The sequence below is a fragment of the Cherax quadricarinatus genome, chromosome 62, assembly GCF_038502225.1.
Source record: "Cherax quadricarinatus isolate ZL_2023a chromosome 62, ASM3850222v1, whole genome shotgun sequence".
In the NCBI taxonomy this organism is placed as follows: domain Eukaryota; kingdom Metazoa; phylum Arthropoda; class Malacostraca; order Decapoda; family Parastacidae; genus Cherax; species Cherax quadricarinatus.
The window spans coordinates 9,409,437-9,425,309 of NC_091353.1; the positions used below are offsets into that span (position 1 = coordinate 9,409,437).

The 15,873-nt window shown below is 41.0% G+C and overlaps 1 protein-coding gene across 1 annotated transcript; it reads right to left on the reverse strand.

Annotated features, from left to right (window-relative positions):
• Positions 1–1,705: 1,705 nt before the first annotated feature.
• LOC128687287 (crustacean hyperglycemic hormone B) lies at positions 1,706–11,886 on the reverse strand. Its single transcript, XM_070098403.1, has 3 exons — positions 11,738–11,886; positions 5,608–5,897; positions 1,706–3,427 (listed from the first exon to the last, which is right to left on the reverse strand). Exons 1-3 carry the CDS (start codon positions 11,753–11,755, stop codon positions 3,322–3,324), a joined length of 414 nt encoding a protein of 137 aa, XP_069954504.1. The 5' UTR covers positions 11,756–11,886; the 3' UTR covers positions 1,706–3,321.
• Between the last annotated feature and the right edge of the window lie 3,987 nt (positions 11,887–15,873).

A 15,873-nucleotide genomic window follows, 5' to 3' on the forward strand; every position in this document is an offset into this window, starting at 1 on the left:
CATTTCCTTTAAATGTTGTGGCCTTATTCCAGTGTAACCCCCAGCAGAGCCAGATGGGAACGACATTATTGCTTTGTAAATGTCTGAGTCTTCCACAATCAATGGTTCCACAGTGGGGACAGAGGTGTTGGAACTGTTGGTGCCACTGGTTTCCCTGGCAGGGTGCTTTCCTCTAAGTGCTTCAGACGTGTCAGCATCCCTGGGAGCAACTGTATCTTCACTGGTAATAATTCTGATTGCCCCCACTGTGTTGCCCTCTTCAGTTTTCTTGCTCACCTAGACTCTGACTTTTTAACTGTCAGTGGAGTGAGTGGGGGTTCTGCCTCTCCCTTTTTTGTGTTGACGGGGAAGAAAAATGAGGTTATCAGCTCTAGGAAAATCTCTTAAGTATTTAATTATCCTTGAGGCTAGTCTCTTTCCCCTTCTTTCCAGAACAGCTAAGCAGACATTGCCAAAAAGTAGCAAGTTGTGCCGTGCCTTGATGGTTGGTGGAGCATTTAAAATAGTGGAACCATTGTTTACTTTTTTTCAGGAGGTCTGTAAGTTTCCCAGCTGCGTGTGGACGGGCTGCTTTGGGAATATGTGTGAGTGTCCTCGTACCTGTTGCTTTAATTGCTTCCAAGATATTGTCTGATGAGATGAGATCTGTTGGAGTGGGTTCAGGTGCCTGAGATGGCTCTGGATCATCACTTTCCACAGGAGGACATCCTGAACCAGGGCAACTGCCGTGTTTGCGGAGGAAACCAATAGAGTTGAGACAACGAAGCTGTAAGCATGACCGACACTTGCCTCTCCTAGTATTGCCAGCCGTGCCATTTCCCTGGCTGCTTGCTTCCTCCTGTTTGGCATCCATCACTTGGCTTCCAGAAGCGGCAACGTCTGGGTGCTGCAGAAGTTGCGTCCAGCGGCTGCGTCCTTGAGTCTTAGTACCGCCGGACGATAGGTGGATGTAGAGAGGTGTGTTGCGGAATGTGTGGTTGTGGATTCGTACTGATGATGGAGGTGGTTGTAGTAGCTGGTAGCAGATAAAATGGTGATGTATTTTATTTACACGTCAAAATTTTGTACTTAGGTCTTATGATTCTTTCCTATTTTGATGGTAGAATGTGCTTGAGAGTATCATCTATAGAGAACACCACACTCCACGCTGGCCTCCACTAGCGTCTCCAGTGGACTGAACGAATTTCTGCTGTTGATGTTACAACCTCCTAGGTGACTTGCAACGTGCCCAGATGATTCTCTCCAAACCTAGTCTGCCTCTCCCAGCATGGCGGGTTTCATATATACATATATATATATATATATATATATATATATATATATATATATATATATATATATATATATATATATATATATATATATATATATATATATATATATATATATATATATATATATATATATATATATATATATATATAAATTTTTATTTTACAGTGATATATATACACTAAGTGATGTTTCTATCTGTATATACACTAAAAGTATATTTAATCGCTTTTTTAGGCATTACAGTCTCCTTGATTGGTGGTGCACAGGTGACAAGAAGCCTCAGTTACCCTCATGTAGACAGACTTCAAATCTGAAAAACCAACCAACGATTTTCCAGCAACTATTTGGTTGGATTGTATAGTTATTTGCGACTTCAATTGTTGTGTTTTTTGATGAATTAGTATAGAAAAAAAAGGAGAAACAAATATGGTTCATGAATCCAGTTTTATTCCCACACACAAGAAATATTGGTGGATATCGTTCCACCTGAGGAATGTCTTATTTGTCTCTCACTATGCTAATCTTGGTGGATATTGTGCCACCTGAGGAATGTCTTATTTGTCTCTCACTATGATAATATTGGTGGATATCGTGCCACCTGAGGAATGTCTTATTTGTCTCTCACTATGATAATATTGGTGGATATCGTGCCACCTGAGGAATGTCTTATTTGTCTCTCACTATGATAATATTGGTGGATATCGTGCCACCTGAGGAATGTCTTATTTGTCTCTCACTGGAGTTTACCTGGAGAGAGTTCTGGGGGTCAATGCCCCTGCTAATCTTTGGTACATATGATGAGATTCTTGACTGATTACCAACAACAAACTAAACAAATATTTTAACCTGCCTCAAATTTCATGGGTTACCAAATCTCTTACTTACGAAGCAAGTTAAAAAATTGGGAAGATTTTACACAAGTTAGTCCTTAACATTAGTTAGTCCTGTCGCAGACCTGTCTAAGACCATCTTAGGATACAAATGTCTCACAAACTTCGTACAAGTTCGTCTAGAGACATATAAGGTATTAAGTGGACTTCCTTCCTTCTTGATTCGCCGGGACTTTTTTTTTTATTCCCCGGGACTTCAAAACTAGAGAAGAATCATTGTGTATTACTGAACACCTCCAGTGAGACTCCTCAACTCGCGTCTATAGCTATAATCTTTTCTTCAGTAATATTATAACTAGAAATTATAGTGATTGAGACACTCACAATGACTGTTGCTCAAATGAGCGAATAATAATGATATACCTGAAGGTAGTCATATATATCAATATATAAATATTTATCTGTATATACGAGTCCATCAATAACGGAACGACAACAGCTGCCATTGACTAGGAAGAGGGTAGGACACACTGTCAACTGATAGTGACTTCTCAGGTGATGGTGACTCCAAGTCCATGTGATAGTAGCTCCGGGTGGGTGGTTTCCTTCGATAATTATTCTGTGGTAATTCAAGCAGTTTATTGAACTATTGCTCTCCAGGCCCACTAGGGAGAAGCACTAGCGCTCCGACTGTTCCTCTGGTAATTCTGGAGGATGTGCATATATGGTATTCAACACAATTTGAAGAATTCGACGCATGTGTAACATCTAATGCTGTACATGTGTCTAATTCTTCAATTCAGGAGGAACATTTAGGAGTTCCTGGACGTTTATAGGTTCCGAGATTGTGTCTCAGCCCTCACTGGCTTCCCTACACTTGTGATACCGTCTTTAAATTGCAGTATCAACAAAATAACGCACTAGCATGTTTCCTGACGGCTTCAACTTGCCCAGGGTGTCCGGAAATTCGTTATCAAGATATTAAGAAAGTGTTCAGTCATCCAACAGCTTCCTCAAGTGGTCAAAAATGTCTTAAGTTCACAGTCACACAGACTCGGTCAGATCAACAGTTGATTATTATCATGGGGGAGTTTGGTAGCTGTGGCGGGCGAGGTGTACCAGATGGTGGTGTTAGTAGTATTTGTGGCAGGAAGTGGCTTGTGTTGTGGAGGAGATGGTAAGATGAGGCATGGGTAGTTATGGTAGACACATCGACTTATTTGCCGACAGTTTGGACGCCGGAGATGTACTCGTCGACAACGTCTACAAGGAGCAGGTCATCCAGACATTGACGGAACACCATGTTACTGTAGCAGTTTCCCCTGTGGAAGATGATTATTAATTAGTACATGAAGGTGAAACGCCATGGACTAAGAGCCATAGTAGTGTATTTTGGTACAGGTACACATAAATACAGTTGCACACATTATCGTACATAGTAATATATGTGTAAATTACCTAGAGTAATAAAAAAAAAAATTCAGACAGTCTTATTTCCATTGGGGTCCTTGACCATTATACACTAAGACCCTTAATGCCAAGTGAATATTAAGTGCCACTAACAGTGGCAGTAAAATACTCAAATTTTTTTATAAATAAACTAAATCTCCAAAAACAAAATAACTGGTATTAGAAAACTAAACTTAGTATGCAAATTATAATTGTGTGACTTAATTCTATAAATAATTTAGAATTGTAGTAAATAATTTAGAATTGTAGTAAATAATTTAGAATTGTAGTAAATAATTTAGAATTGTAGTAAATAATTTAGAATTGTAGTAAATAATTTAGAATTGTAGTAAATAATTGTAGTAAATAATTTAGAATTGTAGAAGAGTAGTAATATACAATTGAAAATGAATACCTTGTCAGAATTACCGACAAAATTTAAGATAAATGGACATAGATGCAACTACTGCCCATCTTTCACCTCATGTGGTACTTATATACACACCTGTGTCCTCGTAATGTTTGTAACGACAAAGCTCCTGGAGAGCGAAACGTTGCCACAATAAAGTTTACTTGCATGTGTGTCCATTTACGAGTACTACCTTGTTAGATCAATATACGAAAGATATCATACGAGTTTACCAAAATAATCCCTTTGGTTATAGTTGCGTTCCTCCAGGAGGTGTGGCACTTGTAGGATGCTCCTGAGTGCCTGCTGAAGGGCCAGGGTCTAGCCTTTGATCATGTCCCTAATGTCGATGTACATCCCCAGGTCCAGGCCCAGTTCCCTCACACACACTGGGAATGCCTTACCACTGAAGCAGTTATCCCTGTTATGTTGCCAAGAAAACGAGCGAGGGGGAGGAAGAACTTATTAAAAGTGGGAAATAAAGGAACAACTGGTGATAAATTAAAATTATTATCAAACAATTGATAATACTTATATGAAACCCAAATTTTAAGTTTAATTAAAATTAATAAATAAGAGAAATTAGTATTGAAACACAACATTTCTCCATATTAAAAAAAAAAATTAAATTATATAAAAAAATTAAAATCATTATGTAACTCAAATAATGTAACAGTAAAAATACAATAAATAATTAAATACTCTTTTACAAATTAAATTAATTTTAGGATCGACACCATGCCTAACCCTTCTAGGGTAGGGTAGGTGCCTGAGTCCGAGCCTTTAGCTCATAAGACTGTTATTCCCATTAGCCCCCTTGGGGCGGGGATGGCAGACCAGAGAGGCCTAGCTTGTGACTAGGCCTAGGGACAGTTGGTCCCAAAGATGAGGAGGTACTTGTGCCTCCTCCCATGGGAGACTTCGGTCTCAGACACTCCCTAAAGAGGGAGCCAAGGCCGGGCCACCACTTGGAAAAGGCCCGGGCCGGGAGAATACCGGCGAATCTTTAATAATAATAATAATAATTAATTTTAGGAATAAAACATAAATTAAACTAAACTAAAATATTACAAAAAACAAAAAAATTGGTTAACCAAAAAAATCGATTCTTGAAAGTGAAGGATCGAACTGTGGCAAGAGATTCAGACAGGGAAAGAGTGGATCGAACTGGGGTACCTTGGTAGAAGACTTGGTGTATGTAGAGGGGTACACAGTAAGGTGGTTGGTGGTGCACTTTGCGTGGTTCTTGTCTTGGAAGGCAGTTCCCCGACAGGGGATAGCAACGTATGGTGTGTTACAAGGAGGGATTCCTGGGGATACTAAGGAAGGGATACCTAGTCCTACATCTAGCAGAGTACTGGAAGGTGTACCTAGCGTGGTACCTGGTGTGGTAAGCAGCTATCCTGCGAGAAGCAGCAACATTGTATGGTCTGTGTTGCATGGAGGGATTATTTGGGATACTAAGGATGGGATACCTAGTTCTAGCAGAGTACCGGAAGGTGTACCTGGTGTGGTAGGCATCTCACCTTCAAGGGAAAGCAACGTATAGTTTATGGAACACTAAGGATGGGATACCTAGTACTGCATTCAGCAGAGCAGCTGAAGGTGTAGCTAGCGTAATACCTGGTGTGGTAGGCAGCTCACCTGCAGGAGGCAGCAACGTAAGGTTTACGATAGAGGTTGTAACAATCATCACAAACTCGGTCAAGCTTCTTGAAGAGTGCTCGGTCATAGACGCCTTTGCAAGCTTGGTCGAACACTTGTCTCTTGTTGAGGCTGTGATCTTGTGAGAGGAAACCCATAGGTGCTGAAGATGACCCGGCCGACAGCAGTCGTTCCAGCCTCACCGACCCTTCCACGGACCGTCCACGGACGCCAGTCGGACCCAGTGTGACCACTACGACGACCATCGCCACCACCACCAGTGACCACATCTGTTGGAGAGAGGGAGAGAATGAGGGAGACCATCCACAAACGCTATTCCAAGGTACTGCCACAACTAATACTGCTTATAATAATAATACATAATAACTATAATAATAATATTAATATTATTATTAATAAAATTGTAGTTGCTGCGTTAGTAATGAAAAAAATCACCTGACGAAATGTTAGAGGTTGGGTACATACGCAGCTTTAAGAATAGTTATGATGAGCCTCACAAGGCCAGGAGTGACCCCAGTAGCAGCCAACCAGGTGGGGCCAGGAGCTGAAAGTCCACTCCCTGGAGCCACTCATTAGGCGAGGAGAGTGTAAATTACTGAATACAAAGGTGATGGTCCTAGTGTTGATGTACCTTCAAGAAGGAAGTGGATTACAACAGTCTTGGGCTGTCATTTAGCAGTTTGTGAACAATAATACGAAAAAGAACTTCAACTGAACGTTGTTGACTTGAGACTGAGGGAGACTGACATCAGTCAGCCCACCTATCATTATTCTATCATGCAGGAGAACCCACATGTCTATGTTGCATCCATCATAATCAGCAGATTCTTGGTTGTCACTAGTTCGGTTGGTAGCGCACTCATCTCACACACTGAGATCTGTGGTTCAGTCCCCGGTACAGGTGAAAGTATTGGGCTTGTTTCCTTAAGACGCCTCCTGTCTCTGTTCATCTAGCAGTAAGCAGGTACCTGGGTGCTAGTCACCTTACACCTGCTCTGACTGTTCACCTAGCAGTAGGTAGGTACTGGGTGTTAGTGAACTGGTGTGGGTGGTATCATGGGGATAAAATTAACCCAAGTTGTTGGAAATGCTTTGCATAATAAGGGACTTTCTATGTAGTATGACAGTGATGTCAGTTGCATAATGTACTTGTAAAAATATACATTATAATTAATATATTACCTTCCGGCTCTGGTTGGATATGTATCACTGGAAGGTTGTCAGCATCACCAGCTGATGTAAGATGAGAAAGATTAGATAGTGTTCGTATTTTTAGCCCCGGAAGGTTAGCTACCCCAGGATAACGCAAGAAATTCAATGTGTCATAGTACATTTATGCCAACAACATTTGGGGTTCCCAGGGGTCACCCATCCAACTACCAACCAAACCCAGCATTGCTTATCTTAGATGATGCTGATGTAAACTCGGCCAGATGGGCTACTTTCACAGCCTGCGTCATTTTGTGCATGAAATGTGTTAAAAATTAATAAATAGATCATTCGTTCACAAATGCTTAAGAATTGTTAAAGTATTTTATCCACAGTGGTATACATGTATTTTATCCACAGTGGTATACATGTATTTTATCCACAGTGGTATACATGTATTTTATCCACAGTGGTATACATGTATTTTATCCACAGTGGTATACATGTATTTTATCCACAGTGGTATACATGTATTTTATCCACAGTGGTATACATGTATTTTGTCCACAGTGGTAGACATGTATTTTATCCACAGTGGTATACATGTATTTTATCCTCAGTGGTATACATGTATTTTATCCACAGTGGTATACCTGTATTTTATCCACAGTGGTATACATGTATTTTATCCACAGTGGTATACATGTATTTTATCCACAGTGGTATACATGTATTTTATCCTCAGTGAAATACATGTATTTTATCCACAGTGGTATACATGTATTTTATCTGCAGTGGTATACGTGTATTTTATCCTCAGTGGTATACATGTATTTTATCCACAGTGGTATACATGTATTTTATCCACAGTGGTATACATGTATTTTATCCACAGTGGTATACATGTATTTTATCCACAGTGGTATACATGTATTTTATCCTCAGTGGTATACATGTATTTTATCCACAGTGGTATACATGTATTTTATCCTCAGTGGTATACATGTATTTTATCCTCAGTGGTATACATGTATTTTATCCACAGTGGTATACATGTATTTTATCCTCAGTGGTATACATGTATTTTATCCACAGTGGTATACCTGTATTTTATCCACAGTGGTATACATGTATTTTATCCACAGTGGTATACATGTATTTTATCCACAGTGGTATACATGTATTTTATCCACAGTGGTATACATGTATTTTATCCACAGTGGTATACATGTATTTTATCCACAGTGGTATACATGTATTTTATCCACAGTGGTATACATGTATTTTATCCACAGTGGTATACATGTATTTTATCCACAGTGGTATACATGTATTTTATCCTCAGTGGTATACATGTATTTTATCCACAGTGGTATACATGTATTTTATCCACAGTGGTATACATGTATTTTATCCACAGTGGTATACATGTATTTTATCCACAGTGGTATACATGTATTTTACCCACAGTGGTATACATGTATTTTATCCACAGTGGTATACATGTATTTTATCCTCAGTGGTATACATGTATTTTATCCACAGTGGTATACATGTATTTTATCCACAGTGGTATACATGTATTTTATCCACAGTGGTATACATGTATTTCCAACCATTCTAAAAATATCTTGACTGAGCCTGTTGTCAATAATTCATAACCAGAAAAAAGGAATGGTTATAACTGACCATGATTTTTAAAGGGGTGGACCGGTAAGCCAGCAGAATGCCTTGGTCAGATGACCAAAAGCTCCAACGGCGGGTCATCATCTGACTAAGACCCGGGTCAGGAGACACTTTCTCTCTTTCCTGACGAACCTTACCTAACCTAACCTATTTACCTGGAGTTTACCTGAAGAGAGTTCCAGGACTCAACACCCCCACGGCCCGGTCTGTGACCAGGCCTCCTGGTGAATCAAAGCCTGATCAACCAGGCTGTTACTTAAACTTTTTTTTTTTAAATTCACCATATCTTACTAAAATATAAGATAATGTACATAATTCAGAAGTATATATTAGCTACACTGATATTTTTGACTGAATTCATGCTTGCATAAATGACCTATTACTACTGTAGCCAGATATACACGTGTAAATAGTTCGTTATCACGGTAACGCGCTTAGTTATCAAAAGTGTGCGACCTGGACCCATTATGTACCTCTTGTTATGTTGAGGTACAGTCCCTGGGCCCATGGTGCCTCTTGTCATCATTTGACTACCACTAATGGATGAATAATGAGAATATTAAAGGTTAGGTTAGGTAGGGTCTTATTCAGTTAGATGACCCTTGGTCATCTAACTGAGGCTTCCCGCTGGCTTACCACTCCACCACTTTAAAAATTAAGGTCAGTTATAACCATTTCTTTTAAGACATTAATTGTTGTTGTTGTTCTTGATTCGCCGGTTCTCTCCCAGTCCGGGTCTTTTCCAGATGGTGACCCGGTCTTGGTTCCCTGTCTTGGGAGCGCCTTAGACCTATGTCTCCAATGGGAGGAGGTACAAGTACCTCCTCATCTTCTGGGACCAACTGTCCTCATGCATAGCACCATTCCCCGTCCTCATGGGGCTCATAAGAAGAAGCTAGGCTTCTGGTCTTTTTTTTTTTTTATTCGCCGGTATTCTCTTGTCTTATTATTATTATTATTATTAAAGATTCGCCGGTATTCTCCCGGCCCGGGCTTTTTCCAAGTGGTGGCCCGGCCTTGACTCCCTCTTTAGGGAGTGTCTGAGACCTAAGTCTCCCATGGGAGGAGGCACAAGTACCTCCTCATCTTTGGTACTAACTGTCCCCAGGCCTAGCCACAAGCTAGGCCTCTCTGGTCTGCCATCCCCGCCCCAAGGGGGCTAATGGAAATGACAGTCTTATGAGCTAAAGGCTCGGACTCAGGCACCTACCCTACCCTAGAAGGGCTGGGCATGGTATCGATCGTCTCTGGTCTGCTGATCTATGGTGGAAGTAGGGCAGAGACTGCTGACCTATCAGCGTACGCCCAACCATGACGCTGGTTTAGCGTAGTTACTCCCTGTCTCTCATACCTACCTAAAATAAATGATTTTATTATCACTATCCACCTCACTGTCTCTCCCCCATTGTCTCACCCTCCTCCCTCCCTTCCCCTGACATCCTACTTATAACAGATTCTGAGAGAACTCACATATTAACAGACTATTTTTTTCATTCTTGCTTTGAAGACACTGATTGTAAAACAAGTCTCAATCTGTGTAGAGCTTAATCGAGTCAGGACAGGCACTAGAGTTAATAAAGCTCTACACCGAGCGTTAGGCGAATTGATAAAGGTCTACTCAACGACACATGACTTGGTAATACTCTACATAGAGCGAGAGGTGACTTGATAATGCTCTACATGGCTATACATGATAAAGCTCTATACAGAGTGAAACATGATAAAGCTTTATACAGAGTGAAACATGATTAAACTCTATACAGAGTGAAACATAATAAAGCTCTATACAGAGTGAAACATGACTTGAAAGTCACTACAGAGAGTGACTGACATGTCTGCAGCATGTCGACATGATGCAGACATCTGTCAAGAACGCTATCAGCCTATGTCATAAGTTGGTAACAGACGGCCTATTCTCTCGAATTCAGACAAATGCTGTAATAGGCTGTCAAGGATGGTATATATTGTTAAAGTCAGTATTATTAGCTAGTATCCTGTCAGGAGAGAAGCCTAGGAATTTCTTGAGAAGTCCCTTAATCACACTATGACCCACAAACCCGTGGTTTCTGCTTACCAGGCTTAGTTTCCGCTGGTTTACCAGCCCTTCCTATCAAAACAAATATAAAACACTCATCTTTATATAGGTTCAAGACAAAAAAAGAAGGTTCTGAACACGGCAGTAAGACCTTTTGGTCTGAGAAAGGTCGAGAGTTAGTGTAAATACTGTTTTTCTCTAGGATTTCGAAATGGGATGCTCCTTGGAGTGAGTCAGTGGCAACATGAGTCAGTAGTGTTACTCATGGTCAAGTGTTGGGAGGGAGGGAATTCCGGGGGCCAACGCCCCCGCGGCCTGGTCCATGACCAGGTAATTCAATTTCTTTTTTTTCTGCACAAAAAAAATTAACCCCTGCAGTGTGGGCCTACACCGTACTACGTGATGATTACATTGTGGGAACCCCTTGTAGTCTACGGCTGCCCTCTTCTGTATGATAAATCTAAGGTAATAACTCACTCCCAATACATATAAGACACTTTGGCTGACTTTTTTGCGTTATCCTGGTGATAATTTACACTCTGTATGATAACTGTACTTATGTGTACCTGTACCTAAATAAACTTGCTTATTTACATTGTGTGGTTAAACTATTCTATATGATATTGTGGGAAATACCTGCAATATGGAGCAGCACAAAACCCATAGAAATCATACGGTGTATGGGAAAGGGGGAAGAGTAATGTTTGATCCGATTCCTTCAACAACATCAATGTAATAATAATAATAATACACGTAATCTTTATTTCTACAAGTACACGATACAACTTATACAGACCATAGCTGACATCAAAGACACTATGGAAAGTTCCTGGTTATACAGAGCATTTCCCGCAACTTAGATTAATTTTGTCCCCAAGCTGCCACCCACACCAGTCGACTAACACTCAGGTACCTACTTACTGCTAGGTGAACGCGTACAGCAGGTGTAAGGTGGCTAACATCCAGGGACCTACTTATTGCTAGGTGAACATGGACAACAGATGTGAGGTGACTAACACCCAGGTACCTACCTACTTGCATGCCAACGTTTGACCAGTGCCGGGGATCGATCCCGGACCCTCAGTGAGTGAGCTGAGAACGTTATCAACCTAGCCACGAGCACCCACTTAAAGGGTAAATATTGAACACCCCATTAATAGTAAGTTCCCCATTCCCCAGCGCCTGGGGAATGGGAGGCCCTTCACTAGCATCAAAGCAACAGTTTCGCAGAGGACTTACCGTTCTGCAGGAGGTCATAATGAGAGTGCTGGTGAGACTGTGTCGAGGAACTACTGGACAGTAGATTCTGTAGAAGTCCTGGAACTCCTGCAGGAGGATGTGTATATGTGTGTGTGTGTGTGACTGGAAGAGTGCAGAGGGAGTGTGCTTCATCCCTGGCCTCTCCGCTCCTTTTATACTATCCTGGCCACCCCTCAGGACAATTACCCCAGGGAAACTGAGTGGGAGCTCGGCGCCACAGTGGGTGGAGGTGGCTGCTACTCCTTCTACATGAATGGCGTACGATATCGAAAAGATGAATTTAGACACGTGCATGATCTGGGTATCCTTACTGTAGACGTATCGGGTTAGGTAAGGTTTGTCAGGTGTGGCATGCAAAGAGTACATTACAATTTATTCGGCGTATGCCACACTCCCATATAGGCTACCTCCCAACCAGTGAACCAGGTACTAAGGGTTTAACGAATATTAGGGTATACGTCGTTAAATCAGTACTTTGGTTCATTGACCAATCTCAGGAGAGCCCGCCAAATGCTCAAGCAATGTGGTTCACTTGCGGTCAGCATTTGCCAAACTTGCCTACCAGCTGGTTGAACATTGTGCTCTCTTTCTCTGGCTTTTGTTTTACCATTGTCACCGTCGTGTGGTACACTTACTGTTCAATCTCTGTATATAGTGTACATATTTGTATATCTGGCAAATTATATCTGGTGAAGGAAATACAAGTTATAATCTATCTGCTGGGTTTGTTTTGTTCCATAACCCTTTACAACCAGATCACAGGCCATTCATAACCTGTGTTCGTAATCAGGAAATAGAACAAGTTTTTCCTAACGCTGATCTTATGATGACCCACCGTTGCAGCTTTAGGTCATCTGATCGAGGCCTTCCACTGGCTTACCGGTCCACCCCTTTAAAAATTATGATCATACTTATAACTATTTTAAAAGTGTAGACGTTTCGCCATCCAGTGGCTTTATCAATACAATACAAGGACATAACTGGACGACAGTAGAACTATATACAAAAGATGAGGTAATTAGTGCCTCAGTCTTAGAATTGAAGATCATCGTAGTCTTCTAGACTATGGATCGATACCGCTTTAAAAATCATGGTAACGGTTATAACCGTATTGGAGATTGATTCCAGTCATCGCAGTGATGGCTAACTTTAGCAGTGACGGCTAACTTTAGCAATGATGGCTAACTTTAGCATTGATGGCTAACTTTAGCAGTGATGGCTAACTTTAGCAGTGATGGTTAACTTTAGCAGTGACGGATAACTTTACCAGTGATGGCTAACTTTACCAGTGGTGGCTAACTTTACCTATAATAGCTAAGTTTACAAGTGAACGCTAACTTTAGCAGTGACAGCTAACTTTACCAGTGAAGGCTAACTTTAGCAGTGATGGCTAACTTTACCAGAGATGGCTAACTTTACCAGTGTTGGCTAACTTTAGCAGTGATGGCTAACTTTGCCAGTGATGGCTAACTTTAGCAGTGATGGCTAACTTTGCCAGTGATGGCTAACTTTACCAGTGATGGCTAACTTTACCAGTGATGGCTGACTTTGCCAGTGATGGCTAACTTTACCAGTGATGGTTAACTTTACCAGTGATGGCTAACTTTACCAGTGATGGCTAACTTTACCAGTGAAGGCTAACTTTAGCAGTGATGGCTAACTTTACCAGTGAAGGATAACTTTAGCAGTGATGGCTAACTTTACCAGTGTTGGCTAACTTAAGCAGTGATGGCTAACTTTACCAGTGATGGCTAACTTTACCAGTGATGGCTAACTTTACCAGTGATGGCTAACTTTAGCAGTGATGGCTAACTTTAGCCTAACTTTAGCAGTGAAAGCTAACTTTACCAGTGATGGCTAACTTTACCAGTGATGGCTAACTTTACCTGTAATAGCTAACTTTAGCAGTGATGGCTAACTTTACCAGTAATGGCTAACTTTACCAGTGAAGGCTAACTTTAGCAGTGATGGCTAACTTTACCAGTAATGGCTAACTTTACCAGTGAAGGCTAACTTTAGCAGTGATAGCTAACTTTACCAGTGAAGGCTAACTTTAGCAGTGATAGCTAACTTTACCAGTGGTTGCTAACTTTACCAGTGAAGGCTAACTTTAGCAGTGATAGCTAACTTTACCAGTGAAGGCTAACTTTACCAGTGATGGCTAACTTTACCAGTGATGGCTAACTTTAGCAGTGATGGCTAACTTTAGCAGTGAAGGCTAACTTTAGCAGTGATGGCTAACTTTATCAGTAATGGCTAACTTTAGCAGTGAAGGCTAACTTTACCAGTGATGGCTAACTTTACCAGTGATGGCTAACTTTACCAGTGAAGGCTAACTTTACCAGTGATGGCTAACTTTACCAGTGATGGCTAACTTTACCAGTGATGGCTAACTTTACCAGTGATGGTTAACTTTACCAATGATGGTTAACTTTACCAGTGATAGCTAACTTTACCAGTGATGGCTAACTTTACCAGTGATGGCTAACTTTACCAGTGATGGTTAACTTTAGCAGTGATGGCTAACGTTACCAGTGATGGCTAACTTTAGCAGTGATAGCTAACTTTACCAGTGATGGCTAAGTTTACCAGTGATGGCTAACTTTACCAGTGATGGCTAAGTTTACCAGTGATGGCTAACTTTACCAGTAAAGGCTAACTTTACCAGTGATGGCTAACTTTACCAGTGATGGCTAACTTTACCAGTGAAGGCTAACTTTACCAGTGATGGCTAACTTTACCAGTGATGGCTAACTTTACCAGTGATGGCTAACTTTACCAGTGATGGTTAACTTTACCAATGATGGTTAACTTTACCAGTGATAGCTAACTTTACCAGTGATGGCTAACTTTACCAGTGATGGCTAAGTTTACCAGTGATGGCTAACTTTACCAGTGATGGCTAACATTACCAGTGATGGCTAGCTTTAGCAGTGATAGCTAACTTTACCAGTGATGGCTAAGTTTACCAGTGATGGCTAACTTTACCAGTGATGGCTAACTTTACCAGTGATGGCTAACTTTACCAGTGATGGCTAACTTTACCAGTGATGGCTAACTTTACCAGTGATGGCTAACTTTAGCAGTGATGGCTAACTTTAGCAGTGATGGCTAACTTTAACAGTGATGGCTAACTTTACCAGTGATGGCTAACTTTACCAGTGATGGCTAACTTTACCAGTGATGGCTAACTTTAGCAGTGATGGTTAACTTTACCAGTGAAGCCTAACTTTAGCAGTGATGGCTAACTTTACCAGTGATGGCTAACTTTAGCAGTGATGGCTAACTTTACCAGTGATGGCTAACTTTACCAGTGATGGCTAACTTTACCAGTGATGGCTAACTTTAACAGTGATGGCTAACTTTAGCAGTGAAGGCTAACTTTACCAGTGATGGCTAACTTTAGCAGTGATGGCTAACTTTAGCAGTGATGGCTAACTTTAACAGTGATGGCTAACTTTACCAGTGATGGCTAACTTTACCAGTGATGGCTAACTTTACCAGTGATGGCTAACTTTAGCAGTGATGGTTAACTTTACCAGTGAAGCCTAACTTTAGCAGTGATGGCTAACTTTACCAGTGATGGCTAACTTTAGCAGTGATGGCTAACTTTACCAGTGATGGCTAACTTTAGCAGTGATGGTTAACTTTAGCAGTGATGGTTAACTTTAGCAGTGACGGATAACTTTACCAGTGATGGCTAACTTTACCAGTGGTGGCTAACTTTACCTATAATAGCTAAGTTTACAAGTGAACGCTAACTTTAGCAGTGACAGCTAACTTTACCAGTGAAGGCTAACTTTAGCAGTGATGGCTAACTTTACCAGAGATGGCTAACTTTACCAGTGTTGGCTAACTTTACCAGTGTTGGCTAACTTTAGCAGTGATGGCTAACTTTGCCAGTGATGGCTAACTTTACCAGTGATGGCTAACTTTACCAGTGATGGCTAACTTTACCAGTGATGGCTAACTTTAGCAATGTGGCTTATTTCTAATGCAGAACTTTTTAAGGCCCTTCCCCAGGATGCCACCCACACGTCAGCTCTCTCCAGCTACCTCCCATCAAGGGAGGTTCCTTGAAGCTGGTGAGGGGCTCTTGATCTAGGGAACTGGAT

Bases quoted from the DNA above. Each gene is read 5' to 3' on its own strand.
- LOC128687287 (XM_070098403.1), bottom strand. The intron at 3,428-5,607 runs GTGAGCTGCCTA...CATCTTCCACAG, and splicing joins TACGTTGCTGCCTCCTGCAG to GGGAAACTGCTACAGTAACA.